This window comes from Polypterus senegalus, chromosome 11 (assembly GCF_016835505.1).
Source record: "Polypterus senegalus isolate Bchr_013 chromosome 11, ASM1683550v1, whole genome shotgun sequence".
Classification (NCBI taxonomy): Eukaryota; Metazoa; Chordata; class Cladistia; order Polypteriformes; family Polypteridae; genus Polypterus; species Polypterus senegalus.
The window spans coordinates 52,611,342-52,638,299 of NC_053164.1; the positions used below are offsets into that span (position 1 = coordinate 52,611,342).

Below are 26,958 nucleotides of genomic sequence, written 5' to 3' on the forward strand. Positions count from 1 at the left end.
TTTGCATCAAAGCTGTAAATAATTGCTGAAATGTTATAGAATAGTTGGGGTAACTTGGTTCCATGGGCACAAAGACTACTAACGCTCACATCTGAATTTTTGACTCATTTTGGTGTCACTATGAAATCCTGTCCTTGGTTGGTTCTCATCTTCTGTTGCATCCTGGGTAGGCTGCGGCTCAAAGATGGATTGATCTTCAGTTATAAACTATAAAATAAGATCAAGCAGTCAGGTTAGCAATTACATCACTAAGAAGTCTGAAGACATTGCATTTACTGTGCTCAAGCCAACAGCAATGCCATTACATATCGTTATAACACTTCAACTTATTATCCCACACAAAGTACATACAGGAGCATGACGGTGATAGTTTTTTGCGAACAAGATCTCTGAGACTCATCCGGAAGTACATTTACTTTTAATGATCTCTGAAAGATTGTATCCAGCAGGGGGTGCTAGGTCCCTTGTTTGAATACGTTTTTTTGTAATTGCGGCTTGTTATATAACCCAAATATAGATATAGATATAATATAAAAAGTGATATGGCGGTAAGAAATCCCATAGGAGAAATAACTTAGCTTTCTTTAATGACAGTCTACATGGCATAACAGATGAAGAACCCATGACAAGACCTTCGGGTATTGGGGGCCTGATGTACAGAGTCTGCCATTTTGGCTGTGCAGTGGAAAGATTTTCCGGATCGGATGACATTATCTCCCATCTGTCCGTCGGTTTCAAAGGTGTGCCGGGCAATGTTCCAAGGCTTTATACTCTTTCTCCGTGTGCAGGCCCCCACTTCGGTGACTCATGCCATTTCTAACCAAGGCACAGAGGATACAGTTTCATGCTGACTTTGACACACAGAAATGCCCATTTCGCAGTTGTCCCTGTCTAGTCTTCTAATGCTTGCCTAGCAGTTCTTATATGGTGAACTCCCGTGTGCTAAATCTGGCCTTGTGTTAGCTGTACATGTGAGTAGAAAGAGAAGCGGATTAATAAAATATTTTTTACAGAGCACAGTGACATATTAAACTTATATACTTATTACAAAGATAAAGTGTGCATATTGGCTTTTCAATTACTGGATCAGCTGAAGAAATGGAACTGGTGTATTGTATCATTGTGATGTTTAGTTGAACTCTGCAGAAATGCTTTGGAGTGCTATCTGAACCTTTCTCTTCTATACGTGAACAAACAAGTTATAGTAAAAAAAATGATGTTTAAAATAAAATAACCAAATAAAAGGGCTTTTGAACTTTAGCCAAGAAGTTTTGAAATGTCCATCAATTATTTGTCATTTAAATCTTTTTCCCTTGTCAGGCTATAAATGGTGCCATGTTTGGAGTGATTGGAGTTCTTGTGTACACTGACCCTAAAGACATTAATGATGGGAAGATGTCGGACATTAATGAGACCTACCCCCATTCGTGGTACTTGCCCCCCTCCGGAGTGGAACGTGGATCCTTTAAAAGCACTTTTGGAGACCTCCTGACACCTTATTATCCTGCTAAAGGTACATGTAGTGTGTTTATTCTGAGGCAGCAAGACGCAGGACTTTAATGTTTGAGTGCACCTGTAAGAAGATCATTAGCATGCAATTAGCTCATTATTTCAGGCTCATTTAAAGTATATCCAGATGAATAATTTCTCAAGAAGTATAACTGTTAATTTTGTTTGACTACATGATTTAGGGTGTGAAAGGGCTTAGAGTTCTATTGTCTGTCTAGACAGATTTCAATGCTAACTGTTCAGATTAAAAACATGAAATTAGGCAGAAGCACAATGACTAAAAAATAAAATAACTAACAGAAAATGACCATAATTAATTCTTAAGAATTTTTCTGAGTTGTAATAATTTAGTAAGCACATTTAAGACACATTTGGTAGCCTTCTGTATGATTAGCACTGATGCCTCACAGCTCCGATTTTCAGACCCTGCCTTGGGCACAATTTGTGTGCAGTTTTTGTGTATTCTCAATGTATCTGTCCTGAATTTCCTCGCTGGTGATTCTAAATTTTCACCATGCACAGTATCCGTGTGATTTAATGGGTGGACTGCAGTCCCATCCTGACAGTCTGGACCTTAAGGGTACTTGAAGATGACTGAGGCATGGCAGACTCAAACACAATTCAGTTTCTCTTTCACTCTTAAAAAAATCAATGAAAATAAATGTAATGGCTTATTTATTTTATTTTTGGCCAAGTGACATATATAAGGGCAAATTAGGTGTCGGCATAAATGATTTTTCATTGTGAACCAAATTTCATTGAAAGCTGAGCAGACTGAAACCCATTGTAGTGATAAAGTTTATTCTGAATTCCATTTAAGAGTTGTCTTCTCTGTAAGAATGTGAGAAAAATATTACAGTAACAGAATGATTCTGGAAAAAAGAAACACTGATCAAAAAGAATATTACAGCAAGCTTTATTAAGTGAGTAGGGTTCAAAAAGTAAAGCACATAGCCTGGGGTGTGTGTGTCATCAAATACGTTTGAGCCTATTAATGTGATGGAATTTTTTTAAGATTTTACTGAGTAAAGCTTTGACCTCAAAGTTGGTCAACCAAAAAATTAAAAAAGGCAGTAAGAAATGTGCAGATGGTTTTGAGAGCTAAACATCCTTTGAACATTTTATTTTCTTGTATATTTTGTAATAAAAATTAAAATAACCTCTTAAGATATCTGGAAAGTATTAGTCCATCTGCAGTATGATTTTAATGCTATTGTTAGGCATAATTTAGCAAAAGGTATGAGTTTTACTTTGTGGAAGGAAAAACAAGAAGAACATATATAATATACAGTGTGGAAAAGGCGATATATTGCGCCCAACCCGGCACAGACTAACCCAGAGGCACGTGTTAAAGCACACAGACTTTTTATTTTTCTTCCCCTGTGGGCACACGTCTTCCCCGTAATACACAGTACACAGTCCCAAAAGCAGTTAAATAAGACACACAACTCTCCACCTTGGCACCACCACTCCTCCCAAGCAACCTCGTCCTCTTCCTTTATAGCCCACCAGGAAGCTTTCCTGGTGCTTGACCACCTGGTCCCAATTGCACTTCCGGGTGGGGCTGAAGACTCGCCCAGCTGGGCTGTTGATTCCAGGCAGCACCCCCTAGTGGCCACCCCAGCTCCCAACCAGGCTGTGGAGGACTCCATCTCCCATGGAGCCATGCAGGAGGTTGGGGAATCACCGTCGACCAAGGAGGCTGCCACCAAGCATCCCTGGGGAGGTATTGAGCTGTCCATGGTTGCTCCCCCGGAACATATGCAGCAGGGGCGACCCAGCCGCCCATCACAACAGTTTTCAAATGTGAGTGGAAAAAGGTCATGTGACAACATTTGGAATATAAAACAGAACTGTCAGGCTAGCAAGACATAGCAGGTAAGTGATCTGTGTGTAGCTGGCTGTCGACAATACAAATGTCCTCTTGTCTAATGGCTTGACCACAGTTGCTCATCTTGACGCTGGGCCACATCAAATGAAATGACCGAAAATCGTTGTCCATGTCAAATTCAGCAACTGAGTGCTGAACTCCCAGTGCAGTTGTGCTCACCTCTTTTTCTGACCACCTATAACATGCTGCCTGACAGAGCTGACACTCAAGGAAGGGTTAATAGATGAGGCAAGTTCAGCTGCAATCTTCTTTTTTCCATTCTGTCGTGGGACGTAAAACATGAGACACCATACACCAGAGTGTTGGTAGCACAGCTATTGCAAAAGTGAACACCGCTATTAGCAGGGTTTGCACTTGCCATTGCATTATTGCCGGAGTTTTCAGTGTCGACATTTGACCCTGGCATATTTTGTACTTCTGTTTGTTTCCTATTGCTAATAAAAACTAAAATTTCTGTTTGTCAAGACATAGTTCACATTTCCCCCAACACGACCTAACTCAATAGTATCTAGTGATGGGTCAAATTATGAAAGATTCATTTGTTCTTTGAATGACTCTTTCCAGTAAAACATATAATGCATAATGGGAGTGCTAAATACAGTAACTTCAGTAAGTTGCTAGTCGATAGCCTTATGTTAGCATCACATGTTTTGAGTAGCTGTGATTAGTAACATTTTACGTCAGTCTAATTTTCTAAACTTTGTTATGCAGACGCACGCTGTATAATGTCTATCCATTGTGGTCCCTCCAGAACGCGAGGGGGCGTCCGTCCTGGTTATGTTGGGGGCCTCGGGTAAAGGGCTTGGAAGCCCAGCCCTGTAGGGACCCGTGGCCACCTCCAGGCGGCGCCCCAGTGCCTGATTATCCCAGGAGCCTGGCACTTCCGCCACACAAGGAAGTGCCGGGGGGAAGACGACAGAGGACACAAGGGTGTGTCCACGGGAGATTGCTGGGAAGCAGCTGGAGCCCATCCGGGTTCCAATAAAAGGGGCTGCCTCCCTCCAGTCAGGAGTGGAAATCGGGTGGAAGAGGACGGAGCTGGAGTGAGGACTGAAGGCGGCCAGGAGGAAAAGAGGCACAGGACTGTGTGGCCTGGACATTTGGGGAATCGGTGCAAGAGGCACTGGGGTTTGTGCACGTCCAATTTGTAAATAGTATTGTAAATAAACAGTGTGTGGTGGAGCCAATGATGTCCGTCTGTCTGTGTCCGGGTCCAAGTTCACACCATATACTGTACATGCTTTCCAACTACTTTTAAGAGTTAAATGAACTTTTCTAGTGAAAAAGTTAGCATTTCTGATTTTGCTGTGTAAGTATAATATAAAATTTTAGTCAAGGGAGATGTACTGTATATTAAAATGCATGTCTGCAGTATAGGCTCATTTTCATTTGAAGACAAAGAATTAAAAACCTAAACTACAGAGTGGGCCAGTGAGGAAAGTGGGTGGCACCAAGCTCAACATTGCTGCTGGCCCTGACAAGAATATTGTACAATTAAGAGTAGTCAACAATCAGGTGTCACAGTGAGTGAACCTGAAGTAACTGCTGAACTTAAACTGCTGAGCTCAGCTTGTACACTTGTATGACACTGGTGCTGCAGAAACTGCTTCAGACGTGTTTTGTAATGGAAAGCACCTTATCATTCTGCACTAAGTTACAAATGGGTCTCTGTCTCCAGCAGGGGGTGCTTGCTCTCTGGGATTGTGTTCTTTATTGAATGTTGAACATACTTGAATCTTAAGTATACTGCTTCAGTAAGCATGGCTGAAATAATCAGACAAGAGAAATATGGTACAAAAAGTGATAAATAAATATATATATATATATATACTAGGGGGCTCTACCCACTGCTCGCCTCACTCACCCACCCCCGGGTTTGGTTTACCTGATATACAATTTTAAGAGATTGTTATTTTCATGGGAATTGTTGCATATGCATTATTTTCACTTTTACTTTAACACTTTTGTAAAAACAATATTTGGAATGAACTTTTCTTCAAGATCGCATTGAATTTTGATTCCGTGTTTGCAATTACATCGTGACAACGCAACGTATATCTGCCTGTGAGTGAATATCGTTTCTTTCTATCTAATAAATAAAACAACTTTCTCGAATATTTGTCCATGCTCTTTCTTCTTCGCTTTCTCGTTGACATGTCACCTAGAACGTATAAAATTATTGTCCTGTTAAAATTTATGAGAGCTGAGAGCACAGGAAGTGTGTCTGACTTAGAGGTTAGATGACCATGGTTTTGTTTGAAAATAGTTGTAAGTAGGGCATGACTTGAAAGAATCTCATGTTAAAAGTCTCCTTCTCACAGAACATCATACCGCAACAATGTTTTTGGAATCTTTTAATTCTTGCTGGCAACATGAATTATACGATCTACAAGTCTCCAGCTTAAAGTTTAAATCCAAACAATATATTCTATCTCTTTTCGCTGTTCCATTATTTCACTGAGTAATAATTTCCGTTTATTTGCACTAATTCAACCTTTCCTACCCTTTTTTTGAGACTTTCGAATAATCATACTTCTGTTATCTCTAACCTGCTGTGCATGTGTACCGTGCCAACATTTATGAATTCTTTACAATGTTCTACTTTGTCCTTTATTTCCATCTCCAAGCGTGGTTAAATCTCTTTCTTGCAGGACGTATAATGCTGCTCGTGTTGCGAAGGGGGGGACTGAATGCACGCTAAGGAGATGCGGTCGGATCAGCTGCTGTCTTGCTGCTGCTGCTGGCGAGCTACATGTTCTGCTTGTCGTGCTGCGCATAGATCATTTAAAAGCCTTTACAGCAGCTGTCCTTTTGCCACTTCGTGTCTCTGCCACTCGTGTTGTGAAGGGGTGGGGGGGGCTGAACGCACGCTAAGGAGATGTGGTCGGATCATCTGCTGGCTTGTTGCTGCTGCTGCTGGTGAGCTGCATGTACTGCTTGTCGTGCTGCATGTTGATCATTTGTCCTTTTGTCTCACTGCCTTGCCTCGCGTGACCTCAAAGTGTCTTCCAAGAAGATCACGTCTTGTCTTCCTTGTCTCCCTCCCAAGATTTTTTTTTATAATAGAGAGATACTGAATATATACAGTATATACTGTATATATATATATATATATATATATATATATATATATATATTGTCACACACGTGCGCATGGGCGGCAGCTAAAGGGCTTGAGTGAAGGCAGTTCGGAGGCATGCGGGTGTGGCAGAGTGCACTGACTCTTTTCTCCCTTGCCTGTAGACCATCCCCGGGATTTCACCTGGATCACCTGACATCACTTCCGGGACTGAGCCAATGGAAGTCGGCCACACCAGCTCCAGTCCCTCTGATGTCACCTCCGGCTACGAGCCAATGGTGGAAGACCACGTGCCAGATCCATACGACCTCACTTCCTGTCTCCCCTTTAAAACCTGCCCCTTTTCCTTTGTTTCTTTAGTCTTGTTTTGGACTCGGTTGTGTGCACTTCAGTGCTCTGTATTTTGTTAAAGGAAAACGACTTTTGCAGCCAGGATACCACAATATACGGGTGGCTGCCCCAACTCTTTATCTGTCAATGTCTCGTTCTTGTGACAATATATATATATATATATAGTCACACACTGACCAGGGGGCGGCGAAGTATACTGATTCTCTCCCTCAATTCCGTGCATACCATTCTCAGGAAGTCCCGCCCGGTTCTGGGACAACCAATGATGTCACTTCTGGTTCTGGCGTTGCCAATGATGTCACTTCCGGTCCCGGCCCTGATGACATCATTTCCTCTACTTGCATTTAAAGGCCGCTATTTTAAGGCAGCAGTCAGTTCTGTTTTGGACTCAGTTGTGTGAAAATGTCTGTTCTTTTTGATTGATTTTGCAGCCAGGAAATATATGGGTGGCTGCCTCAAACCTTTCCAATGACTGTCCTGCTTGTGACAATATATATTTACCTTTCTTTAAAATGCAGCTTTCACTCGCAATATATGTAGTGTAATCATTTATACATACATATCAAGGCCAAAGATAAGCCGTTGGAACACTCCATTCATCTTCCAGTTCCACAGTGGGCAATCCTGATAAATGTATGTCCAGTCTGGCCGAGTGCAAGGCAGCATTTCTTCCTGCAGATGGCTTCTGGCTTCTTGATGGTTCCTCACTATTATATATACCCACACATTTTGCATATTCAGTGAGCTTTTTATGAAACTTGCCAGGTATGGGTAACTAACATTGAAACCATGTTATTTATGGACTATGCTCTTCTACGACCCAAATAGCACCTTTTTCCCTATCTGTGCACAGTGCACCTGCTCTGATCATTCATAGCCTCTGTCTGAAAGTTATGAGTCAGGCTTGAGGTGATGGGTCAGGCCTGCTTTAATTCACCAAAATTCCTGCCTGAAAGGACTGTCCCATGGAATTCGTTCACTGGGAAAAACTCAATATATTGATCATCACCAAACAGGACACATCAGCACATCGCCTTCCACTTGTTTCTGCCCCTCTCTCTGTCAGGTTCTTTCTGTCAGCTGATTTGTGCAGTTTCAGCTGTATTTATTTATGGCTGCAATGACCCAGTTTTAATAAAATAATATGTCTGGAATAAAATTCACAAATCACAGTGGCACACTTCAAACCTTTGGTGACAGTCTCACTTTCCCTTGATATACAGGCTTAGTGTTAACGGCAATGGCTGAGCCCTGCCATCTCTTTAAAATAATTTTGTGGAATGTATCATGTAATTAAACATTTGCTTTCAAAATGTGTCAAATATATTAAAATCTGTATATAAATATTAAAAGAGAGCTGTTTCAGAAAGCCTAATGTTCTGAAATTTACTTTGTTACTTGAAATTGAATTGTAAAATAATTTCTCTTTGAGAAGAACTGTAATCTTTCAAGGTAGACTAATCTGCTTTACTGTTCTGCCACAGAGCATACATACAGAAGACCTGAAAGTGAGATAGAAGGGATGGCTTCAATTCCCACTCAACCAATTGGATTTGAAGATGCCTATGCTTTAATCTGGTTTGTGCTACGTTTTTCCTTTCTAAGTATAGATGATAACTTATGTGTACATAAACTAAAGATATCTAACATTAAAACAAATGTAATACAGTAAGGGTGTAATCCTGCAAAGTCTAGTTTGTTTGACTTGTGTGATCACTCTGTGCCAGGACAACTGCACCGTGCCCTGGCCCGCTTGGAAGAGGTGGGCCTGTGCACAGTTCAGTAGCATTCGGGAACAGAGTGATTGAGCTGCAAATTCCTCCCTTAACATCATTTGTCTCCATAAAAATCTTCTCATACATGCAGCATGATTAACAGCAAAACACTGTGTTGAATACTCAATAAATTTGTAAGAGGGTAGAGCATTATTCCTGCCCTATGTGACTCCAAAACAACCACAAAATAATTAAAATGATTTTGAAATGCATGCTGTCACTCCATGTTCGGATGTTGTTTTGGCTTTACACAAAGTCACGAGGTCATGATGAAAGTGTGCCCAGGTCCAGAACATTAAGCGCAGTGTGAATGCAGGCCTGTGTGGGGGGTTGTGGGGGGGGGGACAATCGCGCTTGGGCACAGTATGGAACAAAACTGCCTAGTGTGAATACACCCTAAGTATAACAGTAAGTAGTCAGAAGCTAAAATTTTCCCTTGAGTCAGGATATTACATATAAGCAGGGGCCTTTTGGAATGGAAACTCTGGGGGACCTGAGAGAGAGAGAGAGAGAGAGAGAGAGAGAGAGAGAGAGAGAGAGAGAGGAAGACACAGTCAGAAGGGGCGGAGCCATCATGAGAAGCATGTGGAGAGCGTGTGTGTAAAAGAGAGAGAGTGAGAGAGATGAGCAAGTACTTACAGGACAGCACTTATGAGACCCGATCCACCAATCAAATCCAAAGGCAGGGGTATGTGGCCACTGATGAACTTGAGGATGGATCGTGGCCTGAATTGGCAAATGGAGTGTACATGGTGACTGAGTGGTGTGATGTGGAGTTGGTGGTATAAATGAGCAGGCAGTCAACATGGCACAGAAAAGATCACCTAAGCTGCATGGAATGGTCTGTAAATCTCATGTGAGATGGGGATGAAGAAAGAGAGAATATTTCACAATTTATTAGGTGTGGAAGAAAAAGTAAGCAACAATAACAATTAACAAAATGAGATCTTTTATTTTATAACAACATTTTATAAACTGTGATTCTGTTGTCTAATAGAAATTAACACCTTTTGAATTTTCCATCCATCCATTATCCAACCCGCTAAATCCTAATTACAGGGTCACAGGGGTCTGCTGGAGCCAATCCCAACCAACACAGGGCTCAAGGCATGAAAGAAACACCGGGCAGGGCGCCAGCCCACCGCAGGGCACACACACAACCACAATAGGAACAATTTTTGGATCGCCAATGCATCTAACCTGCATGTTTTTGGACTGTGAGAGGAAACCGGAGCACCCGGAGGACACCAACACAGACACTAGGAGAACATGCAAACAAACCCAGGTCTCCTTACTGCGAGGCAGCAGCGCTACCACTGCGCCACCATGCCACCCCTTTAGAATAATGCTGCGCCAACATACTCTGTTTTCCATTTCTTTTAAACAATTAGTATTACATCACAGCACAAAAGAAATGAAATTGTTCTTCTGTTTTTTCATAGTTCTTGAAAACATGGTAAAAAAGGCTATATTCAAAGTTTTACAATGAAGAGTTTATATTTTAATCTTGTTATAAGAATAATAGCACCAATGTTGAAAAAATGTCAGCCAAATAATGCCATTAAAAGTCATACAAAATGACATATTATTTTATCATACAGTATAATCACAAACAGACAGCAGTAATAGATACAGTATCAGCATCATATACTCAACACCACAACCTGAAACACAAAAGGATATTCATGAATTTTCGATATTTGTTCAATGGGCAAAGTGCTAAATCATATTGTACATGTTCTGCCAAATGATGGAATAATGGCAGGCATGGCCAGTCCTACCATTAAGGTGACTCTCTCCTGAAAAAGGACCCCCACAGTCCAATATCCAGCATACACCCCTATCTCACTTTGATCCTCATGAATATAAGCCTATCCAATCAGACCTAAAATGAGCTTTTAAAAGTTCTGATTGGTTGATATGGGAGGGTCACTTTTAGAAGATGTATATTTGATGTATTGCTGTGCCACAAAAGAGACAAAGGATCATTTTTGCCTGGCTTAAAACACAACATAATGCTCTCCTTCTTTCCCAAAGAGGTTTTTTTTCTCCTTCATTGTGATAATCTGAGTGATTTAATTTATCTACTCTTCTCTCTGGTTATGTCTTCTGAACTAGAAAAATCAAAGTTTTGAGTACACTTGGCGTACATTGTCTTTAAGCAACACAGTTTTCCTTTCTCCACTACCTGCATGTTATTAATATTTTTTGTCTTAATAAAACAAAGGTCATCCTCCTCTATATAATTTATATGACAATTTCAATTTTTTAGGGTGTGCAGATGCAGTATTACACATGAAGCAGATGCACAGCCCTTAACAAACAAATTAAAACAAATTCACCAATTTGTGGCTTTCAGTACCTGGCCTTTTATCTTGTATAGAGTGTGCATTAAGAAAAATACAGTAGTAAGAGATTAACACTTTTTTAAAATATCTTGACAAAAGCTGTAAATTCTTAACTTTATCTTACCATTTTCTTTTAATTAACCTTTTTGTGTTAAGCTGCACAGATACTTTGCTGTCAGACCTACTTGGGCCCTCATTACTCGATAAAGGCCGTAATAACTCCACATTAAGAAAAACCGCATCCTCTAACAGGAGAGCTGGAGGTGGCAGAGTTAAAGATGCTAACATTTGCACTGCGTGTGATGAGGATGGACAGGATTAGAAATGAGGACATTAGAGGGTCAGCTCAAGTTGGGAGACAAAGTCAGAGAGGCGAGATTGCGTTTGTTTGGACATGAGCAGAGGAGAGATGCTGGGTATATTGGGGGAAGGATTTTAAGGATAGAGCTGCCAGGGAAGAGGAAAAGAGGAAGGCCTAAGAGAAGGTTTCTGGATGTGGTGAGAGAGGACATGCAGGTGATGGGTGTGACAGAACAAGATGCAGAGGACAGAAAGATATGAAACAAGATGATCTGCTGTGGTGACCCCTAACGGGAGCAGCTGAGGAAGAAGAAGAAGATCATCTTAAAAAGCAGGATAAAAAACAAGAATTAATTCCAGTGTAGCACACACATACATGTGCTGGCTACATAACAATAAAGAACAAATCCAGTGTGTAATTTTTAGATTTAAACAAAAAATGCAGAAAACAGGAGGTAACGTCTTTCTTAATTAAGACTAGGGGGGTTTTGCCCCCTGCTCGCTTCGCTCGCCAACCTCAATAAGCCTGAGCTACATGCCAGCCACTTCTCGTCTCTGCCACTTGTGTATGTGAAACAAGCAATCTTTTAATTCTCGCGGATAAGCCTCTTCATTGGGAAGAAAGACTATTTTTCCTTGATGGCAACACGAATTAGACAATCTACAAGTCAACAAGTTAAAGTTTAAATCCGAACAATATATTCAATCTCTTTTCATTTTTCTGTTATTTCATCGAGTAATAATTTCCATCTGTTTGCACTAATGCGAACTTTACTATCAAACTTTCAAATTTTCATACTTCCATTATCTCTAACCTGCTGTGCATGTGTATCATGCCAACGTATTTGAATTCCTGACGATGTTCTACCTTGTCATCTACTCTTTGTCCTTTAGTTCCGGCCCCAGGTGTGGTTAAATCTCTTGGCACAAAGTCCCGTCTCGCGGGACGTAAAAGTATCTTTCTGAAAAAGTCATGTCTTGTCCCAGGATTTTGTTATTATAATAGTGAGATATTGTATATTCAGGCGACAGCTTAATCCATGGGGTTTTACAAAATCAGAACACAATCCAATGGTTTACATTCATTTTTCACAATTTGCTTAGAGCAGGGGCACCCACATTCAGTCCTGGAGGGCCACAGGGATTGCAGGTTTTCATTCTAACCATTTTCTGCTGCTAATTAACTTTCTTTAATTGATTTGCTATTTAAGACACAGACTATTTAAATTGGGGCGAACAATGTCGGTCTTGGAGGGCTGTAGTGGCTTCACATTTTTGTTCCTACCCAATTGCTTCATGAGAAGTCATTTATTGATGATGCAAGCACTTACTGCTCAAGTGATATTTTTCTGCTTCATTTTAGATGACTCGCTTGTTAAGATTTTAAACCCTTAATTGCTTATTTAAGTCTTAAACAGCTTTAACTGCTCTGTCTTATTGGTAAGATGCAAATGACAAAGGAACCACTTGTGTGTATTCATTGTGCACTATTTGGTTTAACAGAAGGAAATTGAAGAGAAAGTGAAGAACTGAAAATTACTCATCTGTTTCAGTTTTCAAATGATTTAGATGATGTAATTAGAAAAGAAAAAAATCTACAATTTAAGCATGAACTTCATTGTAGAGTTAAAACACAAACAAATCATTAAATTAACTATGACCTGTTATTGGCAAGGACTGGTTTCTAGTCAAGTAGCCAGGTTGGAACAAAAACCTGCAGCCACTGCTGCCCTCCAGGATCAGTGTTGACCACCCATGGATTACAGGTTAGGATATTTGCTCAGGGTCAGAGCTGAGGATAGAAACTGAACCAGTAACTTGGTGATGTCAAGTACAACATAGTCACTACACCACACTGCCATGTGCCCAGTCTCACTTTTTCAATCCTTCATGTTGGTAAGAACATGCAAACTGCACACAGACATCCATTGGTCATAGAATTTCCAGCATGACACCTTTCCTAGCTTATAAAAACTGTATTTGGTCATCATGCTGGAAGGTGACACCATAGTGTAGTGAACAGGGATTCAAACCCATCACTGTCAGTGTAGAGTCTGCATGCTCTCGCCGAGGCTTGGTACTTTAGTTTTCTCAGATATTCTATAGACACCTGCCTGAGGTGAATTTGCTCCGGTGTAAGTGAATACGCCCTCTGGTGGGCTTGTGCCTCCACCTGGTTTGGTTAGTAACCTTGTGTCTGATATTTCTTAAATAGACTTGAACATTCTGCAACCTTGAAACAGAATATGATGGTTCAACTGCTGGGCTGATTTTTTAAAAACATTTTTATTACCAAGAGAACAAATGTAAAGAAAAATCTGAACACACCGATTAGAAATGGCAAAAATAAACTTGGATTATGTAAGATATTTAGAAACCCTTTGATTATACCTTGTTGTTCTCCCTCCTGGGGACTCTTCTTAGATGTGTCTGCTTTGTTTGCATGTGTCAAAAGGATGAACTGGAATGGTAGTAAGATTTTAGAAAAATTGTGCTTGATGTGAAGGATTCAATTGAATTACATAAGAATATAAAATTTGATTTATTTCTTTAGATTTTGTATTCTGTACATTTTTAATTAAAAAGAGAGTGACAAGAGTGGATTACGTGAATTGGATGTAAAAATATGACAAAAGAATATCAGTGATGTGTCTGAAGCTTTGGTTCCCATGGACCTTGCATTGCCTACTTGTAATGCATTTATCAGCTGACCTCATAAACACAAAGTCTTCAGTTCTGCAATATGCTTAAATTAGAATAGCTAGGGACTGCACAGTAAAGAGCTAGACAGACTCCGACAGTATACAAACTGAATGGCTTTACACCTCTAGAAGAACTGCAACTTCATTAAAGTAAATATTAATGTGACTCAGTAATAGTGTTCTGCTTGGCTAACTGGTGCTGTGCCTGCCCAGCACTGTTCCCTTTGTAAGAAATAAGTTCATGATCTACTACCAAAAAAGAAGAGAGAGCAAAGTACAGAAGCACAAAGGAAATAACTGTACATAATCTTCTCAATGTTCTTTATTCCAGTAAATTAGCTGGAACTGAGACTCCAGCAGATTGGCAGGGAAGTTTTAATTGCTCATACAAAACTGGACCTGGATTCTCCTCTGATAGTACATTTAATAACAGGTATTGTAATACCTCTTTTAATATGTAAATGTTTGTTTGTTTGCGTGTTTATATATATTTATATATATATATATACTGTATATATATATATACAGTATACTGAAATGAATAGCCTTGACACATGCAAAAAGGTTTGGGGCAGCCACCCATATATTGTCCTTGGCTGCAAAAGGGTTTTGACACAGCACTCATGTGCACTGTTTTGAGTTCTCACCTGAACTGACTGGTGGAGGCAAGATGGTGGCTTTATAAGCCGAAAGGCATAAGTGATGTCATCTGGTCAGAACCGGAAGTGACTGGAGGTAAGAACCAAAAGTGATGTCGAATCAGGCAGGTTTTCCCATATTTGGCCTGCAGAGATAACAGAGGTAGATTTAGTGCACCCATGTATACAGTGTATGTATACAGTAATCCCTCCTCGATCGCGGGGGTTGCGTTCCAGAACCCCCCACGATAGGTGAAAATCCACGAAGTAGAAACCATATGTTTGTATGGTTATTTTTATATATTTTAAGCCCTTATAAACTCTCCCACACTGTTTATAAATATTCCCTGCACAGTTATACAGCATAATCCCTTTGTATTCTCTTAGATATTAGGTAAGATTTATTGAAATTCTGTATGTAAACACAATGTTTATATACAGTAAAACCTAAATATTATTTTAAATATATTGAGTGTCTCCGATATCACATATGTTACAGCCATTACGATAGACGGGCCACCAGCAATAAATACGTACAATGCAAGAAAAATAGTATACAGTAAATGTGTGTACAGTGACACTAAACGTACGTACATGTACTAAGTACTGTAAGTAGAAAATTAATTATGGTTACTCACCAACAATGACATGATGACTTGTCCGATAACGATGAGATAGATAGATAGATAGATAGATACTTTATTAATCCCAAGGGGAAATTTACTGAACGACAAAGGAGAGCGTTACAGCTCTTCTAAAGGAGCCTCTTCAGGCAACTGTATAGCACCGCCGTTGTTCTTCTTCCGGCAGACTTCAATCCAAATCCCTAAAGCAGATTCCATCCGGAGTACTGCCTTATTACATCCACTTATAACTCGTTTTGCACCCTGTTTAAAAGGACACTGCGGCTGTAGATCTTATATTACTTTCCTACTTTTTAAATAAAAAGAATCGTAGCCTCATTGATGCCGTAATGGTGTCCTACAGCGGTGTAGCTTTTCCCTTCCTTCAACATATCCAAAATGTTTATCTTTTCGGCAATCATTAACATCTTCCATTGGTGCTTGGGCACGACCCCTGAAGCAGTAGCAGGAGCAGATCGTTTTGGAGCCATAATGAAGGGCTTGACTATGCACAAAGATAAACACAAAAGAGCACAAAAGTTAACTCTTTACACAGCGAAACACGTTGATGCTGAATGAGCGAGACGAGACTTCCTGGTTAACATCACATTCAGCACACAGGAACTTAACTGCGTGCTCTGATTGGTTAACTTCTCAGCCATGCGGCAATAGCGTCCCTTGTATGAAATCAACTGGGCAAACCAACTGAGGAAGCATGTACAGGAAGTAAAAAGACCCATTGTCTGCAGAACCAGCGAAGCAGCGAAAAATCCGCGTTATATATTTAGATATGCTAGCGATATAGCGAGGGATTACTGTATATATATATATATATATATATATATATATATATATATATATATATATATATATATATATATATTCAAAGGCAATATATGGCAAGTGAAGGATGAGGATTCAGGGTGAGGTTGTAAGGGGGGGCAGGTGGATTAATAAAGTGGGGTTTGGTGGGGTTTGGTCTTAAAGTCTTTTTATTATTTTGATGTTCTTCATTTTAAGCCTGCATTTGCTGGCTTCAAGTCCAAGTGTCTGTTAGTGGTGTTTTAATTAGAGGCCCACAGCTCAGACAGCTCTCTGGCACGCTTAGTGTTGGTCCTGAATTTTACTTTCACAATGTCCAAGTTAAACGTGTGTCCGGTGGAACTTGTATGTGATGAAAACTCCATTAACAGACATTTAGACTTGAATAGGGCATTGTGGTACTTAATAGTTTCTGATTTTAAACAAACAGGTGACTTTAGACCTTTTTAGAAGAATTCTGGTGTGACGCAATGGTTTCACACCTGCCCCCTATACCATTTGTTGAGCTAATGTTTGCCAGCGAGGTAATTTGGCTTTCCTGTGGAGGCTGATTGAGAGAGTCCTGCAGAGAATCACTTGCCAAACTGAGTGTAGCCACTTCCACTGACCCTGTCATAAAATTACAAAGACTCAGTACTAAATGGGGGACATCAAACTAAAACACAATTGCTATTCTTATCAGTGATATAACACTAATATTATATTGCTCTGTCTAAATTACAAATAAAGACATACAAAATATTTATTAACTTATACACAAAATTTCACACCACAGCAATGAGAAAGGTGCTATAAAATGAAATGTATCATTGTTATTATTATTATAAGTCACCAAACCTGAAATGTTAAATCTCTCACAGGGCTGCAATGATTTAAATTTTCTTTCTTTCTTTCTTTCTTTCTTTCTTTCTTTCTTTCTTTCTTTCTTTCTTTCTTTCTTTCTTTCTAGTGATGTTCAAGTGAATGTTTATAATTCATATGGAATCCATGACTCTGACAACGTGATGGGAATAATTCGAGGATCAGTGGAACCAGGTTGGACAGCATTTATTATTAATGCAACATATTTTATAAAATTGGTCTACATTTAAATTCTCTGTTTTTCATAGTGTGACAATGACAATGACATAGTATGGTAGTTTCTGCAAAACAAAACCCAAAACAAATCCTAGTGAATGCATTCTGAACATGAAACCTCACTGTATTGAAACACAAACACATATCCTGCTATATTTAAAATATTAGGCCTTGTTCTTCAGTGTGCACAAATGAATGTCAATGACAAAGATAAATTAAACCCGCAGACACCTGCCTGGGTGGCATGTTACTTTCAGTTATACAAGTTATTTTATCATTAGGTCATCCCTTACCGCTGTACCAATACATCCACATATTTAATTCTTATTATGAAATATTTCTGAAAAAATATTCTTTTTAAAAATGATACTACCAAACTATCCAAAATAATGAAACAAAAATTGATATGGTACTGATAAATTACTATTTAATTTTACAAAAACAAAAAGCACTAAATGTGTACATCCAAATTATATTTTGATAAACACCATTTCAAGTTTTCTTTTCCAATGAGCAAAGGAAATCAAGTACAGGTAGTCTTGTTCTGCTTTAATTTTAAATATTTATATTTTTCCTCATGAGCAAAATGTTTGAATCTGATTTTCAACAGATCGCTATGTCATTTATGGCAATCACCGAGACAGTTGGGTTCATGGAGCAATTGACCCCAGCAGTGGGACTGCTGTCATGCTGGAGATCACACGCATCCTGGGAAAAATGGTGAAAGAAGGTGATCAAGATCTTAACTGAACCTTTCTGTTACTTGGCTCCTTCTCTGAGGGAGTAGATGTGATGGTGCTGGACTGTAATAAACTTTAAATTAACTTACATCTTTTGTTATCCAGAAGGGTAAACTCGTTATTTTCATAGATGTTATGCAAGAAAGAATGCATGGCTTCACATGTTGAATCACCAACATATAACATTCATATATATATATATATATATATATATATATATATATATATATATATATATATATATATATATATATATATATATATATATATGTGTGTGTATATATATATATGTATATATGTGTGTATATATATTTTTATATATATATGTGTGTATATATATATATATATATATATATATATATATATATATGTTGTGGATGCTAGAGGACCCTGTTGCTCCTCAAACCCAACAGACAGATACTGAGGACACAGGTAAAAACACCAAGAGCGTACTTATTTCTTTTAAATTCTTCACAGTGCTCTCCAGCACCACAGCCACACGTAAACAGATAATCAGCCACAATTCTTTTTCTTTTCTGTTTCTTTTTCTCTTCTCTCCTCCGCACCTTCCAACAAGCGTTATCCACCTACTCCTGACTCAGGTTCACTGGCTGGGTTCACATATATTGTCCAACCCGGAAGTGCTTCTGCTCTTCCAACCACATGGTCTGCTAACAATTTCGGGTCAGGCGGATTGCTCACATTCCCCGGTTCATTCACAGCACCCCCTGGTGTCACCCACAGCACCCAGCAAGGCTGAGAAAAAGAACCCCAAGTCCCATAGTTCCCTGCGGGAATCTAGGGGCACCACTGTAAAACAGGGAAGCCGCCCTCTAGTGTCTTGGGAGAGGCAGGGCCCTAAAAAAGCTGCCTTCCCCCTTCCTTCCATATCCGAGACGTCGCGGCCGAGTTGAGCTGCCAGCCATCTGTTACAATATATTTTGCAAGAAAAAGAGACAGATGTTAAATATTTGGGGCACCTGAAGGCCAACCCCATATGTTAAAAATATAATGCGGGTATTGAGGCTTCATAAAAAAGAAAAGAAGATGTCGTATTGATGCAAGTCTCCAAAACAGACTGTTCAAGATGGCGGAGCTTCCGATATTATTTTCTCCTGGCAGGAAAAGGCAGGTCCAGGCAGGAGGACACTGGAAGTGACATCAGGGATGTCATGGTCATCAATATTCTGTTCTGCAGACAGAGGAAGAGAAAAAGCATCAGTTGACAGCACCCTTTGGCTTTTCGGCAGGGAATTATAATTATCCGGGGGCCTTAGATTGCCCCTCCATGCACATGAGTGCGACAGTATATAAACATCCATCCATCCATTATCCAACCCGCTATATCCTAACTACAGGGTCATGGGGGTCTGCTGGAGCCAATTCCAGCCAACACAGGGCACAAGGCAGGAAACAAACCCTGGGCAGGGTGCTAGCCCACCACAGTATATAAACATTTAACATCTTAATGAAAATGTGAATGGACCTTAGAAGGACAATCAGGCCCTTGAATATGCCTGACTACAGGATCACACTCTTCTAGGCTACTTGTGCTTTCATCCACTATCAAACCTGTCTAGTCCAATTCATTGTTATTGCAATTGCTTAACGACACTCATTAAATGTTCTCACACACAAATAATTTCCAGCTATATCAAAGTCATGGCCCTAGAAAACACTGCACAATAACTAAAATTTGTTTTCTTCTTAAAAGAGAGAGCTATGAAATAACCAGACTATCAAAATAAACACATTTTTCATGGCAATGTAATTGTTACAATTTGACTCCCAAGACAGTACTCACTGTAATTATGAAGTTGTCTATTTTTCATATTGCGTATTCTAAAAAGACTTTAGAATGAAAGGTGACATTATTTTCCAGGTAAATGGAGGCCACGGAGATCCATTATCTTTGGCAGTTGGGGTGCAGAAGAATTTGGTCTTGTTGGATCTACAGAATACACTGAGGTACAGGTTTCAAATATGTTGATGTTAGCTTTTAAAAGAGCATTTGAGATGTTCTAGTGTGTCACCAAGCAGGTGTGGCACCACTGTCTCCACAAGCTCCTTAATTGTAAAGAGCAATCAATCTGTAAAGGAAGGGGCATGAATGCCTAAAAGGCTACTTTAACAAATATTTCACCTATTAACACAATCCTGTTTAACTTCTACTATGCGATGGTTTCTAAGATGCCAAAAATAAGTTTGACGTTGGATGGAAAAAGAATTCATACTGCAATTATTTTAACAGAGAACTGTAGATATCAAAGATTGGACCATTTTGTTGCTCTTTGCCTGCCACTGTAAGTGATGGTTTTCATTATTAGGGCTTCTCCCACAGTGACCTTCTGCCTTTAGGTGATGTTGTTAGTTTTTAAATCAACTTGCTTCTGTCCTCATTCTGTTGACGTCTTATTATGCAATATTTCTGACTAACGTTGGACTAAAATCCCTTAATTTAGTGTCAGTTAATTGTCTTCTAAAACAGTGACTTGTACAGACATTGGTGGGCAGTGGCTCAGAAGGGGAGAATGAGCGTGTTATGGTACAGTATTTAGTACATTTTAAGTCTGGACACAAATTGTTTTTAATTTTATGGAATATTTGGATGTAACTCCAGAGGCATTATAATGTTCACTAAATATTGCCTATAATTTCTGTTTACTCTTTGTCATGTTATTAGAAAGGACACTACACCATCTCTACTGGGCACAATCTTTATCTATACATATAAAAGGCAAAGTCCTCACTGACTCCTCACCATTTCTCCCACTTTCCATATAGATGGGAAGTTGAAATTTTGCATGCTCATTGTTCTGCCCCACATCTTGTTAGTTGAGACTGTTATTTGTTGAACTGTACCCCCTTCATCTTGTCATTTATTAACACACCAGTCAGTCACGTCTCACACTCACAGTGGTACTATAAAAGTCTATGAAACTTGCATAACGCACGTAGGTCACATAAAAAACATTTGAATACAATACACCCCATGTCTCTCATGTAGGCACCCCTTTATCTCTTGTTTCGGTCACATCCAAAATGTATCCTTAGGGTATATAAACCCCTGGGTCTGGTTAGTTGTAGTACACAGCAATTTGAACCTCTGACGCTTCTCTTTGTCTTGATCCATCCATGTAAATCACTCGCCTTGTAAGTGTCTTTAAAAGCTTTATTGTTTAATGTACACTGTCTGCTATGTATTGCTTTGTTAATCATTCTCTATTGTCTTTGATTGTATACATGTAAATGCCTGTATGTTTCTTTTGTATATACTGTATTTCAGTTTACAACGAAGTACGTCCAGTAAAAGCCTTCAAGATAGCTCGCTCACCCCTTGTCGTTTTTTTATGTGGATGTGCCGAGTTGTTTAAGCTCTCTACGGCCGCATTGCATGGACAGTGCGGAGTGAGGCAGAAAACTCATCCTTTACACTGTACTTACAAGCGTTAAGTATGTTTCTTTTCACGCCGTGCCCCATAACGAACTTTTGAAAATAGCATCGTCTTTTTGGCGGATCTCACCATTATGCCGTAAGGAATTTTCAGAACTGACCATTCCTTTTGACGGTTTCATTCCTTATTTCCGTTAACAGACAAGTTATTTCACGGCAGAGACGCACAAAGGCCGCCCCGGTCCCCCTTCCTTTTTCTGCACGGCCGCTGTCTGCGCACATACCACATGTGCTCCCTGCTTATATACATTAACAACATCCCACACTCATGTGTCTCCTCACTCGTTTCCTTACTTTCCTCAGCTGTTCGTCGTGCTCACTGATCCCTTCTTCTTTACTCCACCGCTTCAAGCCTGTTATTGTTGGCCTTGCTTCACATCTTCCTGCTGGTGACTCCTGCCTTTTCGTTTACAAAGAGATCCTTAGATCCTAAAAATGTGCATTTCTCAAACACAACATTTACGATCATAAATTAAACTATTTATAATCATCAAATTCAGTCTCAATACTAAAATAAGCCTACGACAATTACATTGACAATCATGTTACGTTATTTTAAAAATGTTTCCTTTTCTTTTTCATAACTTCTTTAACACACTACTTCTCCGCTGCGAAGCGCGGGTATTTTGCTAGTTTTTTTAATATGACACACCTTAAGATGAAAGAGCAAATACAAGAATTCCCATCTAGAGAAGTGGCTGTCAGTGGTCGACCATCTGCTTCTGCCTCTGTAGCCTGTGATGTTTCCCAATCCCTACCACATACTCAGAGTGTCAGCAGTATAATGTAGTGACGTCCAGCTTCGTTCACAATGATATCTATCTTTTTGTACAGAAGCAGAAGATCAGAGAGCCATAGAGTTCAGAGTATGGATGTAAGTGGGAGCTGGGAAAAACTTTGTTCAGCAGTTGCTGTTGATACAGGTGGTGTGGCAAAGATTTTCTGAAATTCAAACCATGTTGGGAACACTAAATTAGCACCAAACTCTTTGAACATACCCAGTATTACTTTTATGTGGGAAAGTGTATGCAGAATAAAATATTCACTGCTCCGTCAAAGGGTTTGACCCAACTGAGCTTGAATGGCACTGTGACGTCTGAAACCTAAACCTGAATCAGTTGCCATCTTTCTCTCAGAATGAGCAGACCCACATGCAGACATGGAGGCGTGTGTCTAACAGTCTGACACTGTTTTGTTACAATGCACTGGCAGAAAATGCTTTGCTCTGTGAACAGTTACTTTATAAATCTCCAGTACTTAGTGAAAATGGAGTGCAGCTGGTAACTGTAGAAAACCAGCTACAAAAGCTGGTGTTATAAACACAGTGAATATGATATGTGCAGTCATTACAATTACACTATATTGGCAAAAGTATTGGGGCGCCTGCCTTTACACACACATGAACGTAAATGACATCCCATTCTTAATACATAGGCTTTAATATGGAGTTGGCCCACCTTTTTCAGCTATAACAGTTTCAACTCTTCTGGGAAGGCTTTCCACAAGGTGTAGGAGTGAGTTTATGGGAATTTTTGGCCATTCTTCCAGGAGAGCATTTGTGAGGTCAGGCACTGATGTTGGATGAGAAGGCCTGGCTCGCTCGCAGTCTCCACTCTAAGTTCTATTGGGTTGAGGTCAGGACTCTGTGCAGGCCAGTCAAGTTCCTCCACACCAGAGTCGCTCATCCTTTTCTTTATAGACCTTGCTTTGTGCACTGGTGAACGGCCATGTTGGAACAGGAAGGGGCCATCCCCAAACTGTTCCCACAAAGTTGGGAGCATGAAATTGTCCAAAATGGATGTGTATGCTGAAGCATTAAGAGTTCCTTTCCTTGGAACTAAGGGGCAAAGCTCAACCTCTGAAAAACAACCCCACACCATAATCTCCCCTCCACCAAACATTATACTTGGCACACTGCAGTCAGCCACGTACCGTTCTTGTTGCAACCGCCAAATCCAGACTCGTCCTTCAGATTACTAGACAGAGAAGCATGATTTGTCACTCCAAAGTGCATGTCTCCACTGCTCTAGAGTCCAGTGGCGGTGTGATTTACACCACTGCATCTGACGCTTTGTATTGCACTTGGTGATGTAAGGCTTGGACGGAGCTGCTCGGCCATGGAAACCCATTCCATGAAGCTCTCTATGCTGCACTCTTCTAGAGCTTTTGGAGGTCTGTAGCTATTGACTCGGCAGAAAGTTGGTGACTTCTGCACACTGTGCACCTCAGCATGCTCTGTGATTTTACATGGCCTACCACTTCGTGGCTGAGTTGCTGTTGTTCCCAATTGCTCCCACTTTGTTATAATACCATTTATAGTTGACTGTGGAATATTTAGTAGCAAGGACATTTCATGAATGGACTTATTGCACAGACGTCATCCTATCATGGTGCCACGCTTGAATTCACTGAGCTCCTGAGAGCAACCCATTCTTTCACAAACATTTGTAGAAGCTGTCTACATGCCTAGGTGCTGTGGCCATGGAAGTGATTGGAACACCTGAATTCAATGATTTGGAGGGGTGCCCCAGTACTTTCGGCAATATAGTGTATGTCATGTGTCATAATATCATACATACCAACATGACTAGCACACAGATTGTAATATACTGTACATATTTTGTGGAAGTAATGGCAATACTTATTGTAGACCATTATTTATTTTAAGGTGTGCATGCTCCCAAGCTCTTGCTCTCCTAACCCAAGAAAGGAGCACTTGGGCCAATAAAGGGAAAGAGGAAGGGGCTTGAGCCACTGTAGCCACCCCTTTTGTGTACATTCCTGTTCTAAAAGAGACATGAACTGACTTAATGGAAATATATGAAGCAAAGGCAAAATTTGTAGTCATTCATCTTTTCAAATAATGCTTGCTTAACTTTTTAAAGTATAACAGCACTTTAATTTTCTCCATTTTGTCCCCTTGTCCCAACAGGAATACTATAGCAAGCTCAGAGAAAGGACCACAGCTTATATAAATGTGGACATAAGTGTGTTTGGTAAGTAAAGAAGACAGCATTGGAACCGTGAGTGTGTATGTGCCACCTTGCAGTGCTTTGATGCCAGTTTGATCCCCAGCTGGAGTGCCCTCTGACGTGTGTTTGTATGTTATCCTGGTATTCATTTGGGTTTCTTCATGAATTCTCCCAAAGTCTAAATACTGCAAAAATAAATTAAAAATGAGAAAACGTTCTTCATTACTTAAACTGATTGTCTGTGGGTTAACTGTTCATTTTAAAAAGATCCTTATTTACTTCTGAGGTTTAAAGAAGATCTCTCTTTCATTCTGATATGGCATCCATCTTAACGTATGGGCCCAATGGGCATTGGCCAGGGGTCCTACAGGGGCCCACGATGTTTCTGTTTTGCTATCAAAAGCACACGGCTTTGCCTGGGGGCCTATGATGCATCCATCCAGAACCTTGCTTTGCCTGGCCATGCTAATTGGGTGTTTTATGGTTGTGCCACTGGCATCTAAAAGGTTTTTTTTGTTAACTTGAGAAACCCATACACTCTATGATCCTATTTGTGATAGGTAGTTATTAAACAGTGAGAACTGATGGGTAAGACAGAGGCCAGTGGCTGCTCCTTTAGTTAAGAATATGTCTCCTGAGCTTGGCAGTCTTATCTGTTAGTGTTACAGAAGGTATAAACTGAGTTTGAGATCAGGCTGGTACATCAGCTCCAAGTATCCCCCAAGGACAGGTCTTTCTACCAAACTTTCAAATATATTAATCTCTGAAGTGGCCCATTCCGTCTTTTTAAACAGCTTATGCAGTTTGAGACTTTGCTCCCTAAAGAGATTTATCTTCAGTAAGCCAACTAATGTCACAATTCTTTTCCATTGTTTACTTCCCTTCAGATTGGAGAGCATAATTGTGAAGTACTTGTATCATAATCTTCAGATCTTCTATGCAACAATTACCACTACAGACTATTTCCTTCAGTTCGTGTCATCCCAGATTTCCTGGCTTGTTATCAGGGGGATCTGCTGTTTGTTGCGTGTCCTTTGCTATTACCACAGTGGGCTTTATATCATTGGATCAAATCAGTCACTGACTTTTCTCGGCTTCCTTCGTCTGTGTCGGGAGATACCTAACTAACATTTGTCTCAATGCCTTTTTTTAAGCAAACGATACATTCAGAGCAACTGGCTCTCCGGCTTTGCAGAGTGTCATTTTCACTGCAGCCAAACAGGTATGAACTCTGGTGGGTGAAGTCTGGTGGGTTAAGTTCAGAGAATGAATCCTATTGAAAGTGTAATAACATTGTCTTTAGGTGGAGAACCCTGGATCTCAAACAATGTCTGTTTATGACAACTGGATGAAACACGCCAACCGGTCGAGCACATTACATGGAGTCATTCCCAAGTAAGAAAACTGTCTATATTTAGTGGTCTTTATGATTTTTTAGTTGGTTTTTTTTACTTTGGATGAATTTTTGCCAGAAACCACAGAGAAGCAGTTGTCAAGTTGTAGTTCCTTCTTTGTATGGGTATATTTCATGTGTAACAAGGATGAGCCAAAGACATCATAAAGGTTTAAGGCAACCACTCATATGTTGTTCCACAGCTGCTAAATACGTTTTTAGAAATTGAGCAGAGTCAAGTCCAAGAATGAACTGATTGTATGGAGGCAAGATGGCGGCTTTAAAGTCCAGTACAGGAAGTGACGTCATCATTTGGCCTGGAACTGGAAGTGATGTCATCAGGGTGGGACTGCAAGGAACTGAGAGAGACAGTCCGCATACCCCACCGCCCCCTTGTCTGTCGTGGTATTACAATTACTCAGGCCCTTTAGCTGCCTCCTACTTGCACGTGTGTGACACATGTTATTCTAAAAGATGACTACCTCTTATGATGTTTCTTGTATTGTAAATGCCAGTGGCATTTTTGCAATGAAAATTCTAGTGCAGGGGTCCTCAGTCACAGTCCTGGAGGGCCACAGTGGTTACAGGTTTTCATTCCAGCCAGTTTCCCCAATTAGAACTCAGCTGATAATGAAACTAGGTATTTAACTCTATGCTTCCTCTAATGCTTTCATTCGACAAAGACAAATTATAGTTACATTGTAGATCAGAGGATCTCAATTACAGCCCTGGAGGTCTGCAGTGGCTGCGGGTCTTCACTTCAGCCAATTTCTTAATTTGATCCCATTTATTTACTACTAAAGCAATACAGTTCTTGGGATTGTAGTTATCTGGCCTGTTACAATTCAGAACCCTTAATTGCCTATTTTAGGTTTTAGCAGCTGCCTTTAAGTGTTAATTGTTGCCTGTTTAATTAACCAGACATTAGTTACTAATGCGGCATGGTGGTGCAGTGGGTAGCTGTCTTGCAGTAAGGAGACCTGGGTTCGCTTCCCGTGTCCTCCCTGCATGGAGTTTGCATGTTCTCCCATGTCTGCGTGGGTTTCCTTCCACAGTCCAAAGACATGCAGGTTAGGTGCATTGGCAGTTCTAACTTTTCCCTAGTGTGTGCTTGGTGTGTGTGTGTGTTTGTGTGTGTGTGTGTGTGTGTGTGTGTGTGTGTGTGTGTGTGTGTGTGTGTGTGTGTGTGTGTGCCCTGCAGTGGGCTGGTGCCCTGCCCGAGGTTTGTTTCCTGCGTTGCGCCCTGTGTTGGCAGGGATTGGCTCCAGCAGACCCCTGTGACCC

The 26,958-nt window shown here is 40.2% G+C and overlaps 1 protein-coding gene across 1 annotated transcript in view; it reads left to right on the forward strand.

Moving 5' to 3' along the window:
• naaladl1 (N-acetylated alpha-linked acidic dipeptidase like 1) overlaps positions 1 to 26,958 on the forward strand; it is a 90,785-nt gene that overhangs the window by 37,677 nt on the left and 26,150 nt on the right. The window contains exons 5-13 of the mRNA XM_039768629.1: positions 1,321 to 1,513; positions 8,315 to 8,408; positions 14,287 to 14,388; positions 16,988 to 17,073; positions 17,726 to 17,845; positions 19,738 to 19,823; positions 24,242 to 24,305; positions 25,436 to 25,503; positions 25,585 to 25,676. Of these exons, the coding sequence (XP_039624563.1) occupies positions 1,321 to 1,513; positions 8,315 to 8,408; positions 14,287 to 14,388; positions 16,988 to 17,073; positions 17,726 to 17,845; positions 19,738 to 19,823; positions 24,242 to 24,305; positions 25,436 to 25,503; positions 25,585 to 25,676 (905 nt within the window). The remainder of the gene's footprint in view (positions 1 to 1,320; positions 1,514 to 8,314; positions 8,409 to 14,286; positions 14,389 to 16,987; positions 17,074 to 17,725; positions 17,846 to 19,737; positions 19,824 to 24,241; positions 24,306 to 25,435; positions 25,504 to 25,584; positions 25,677 to 26,958) is intronic.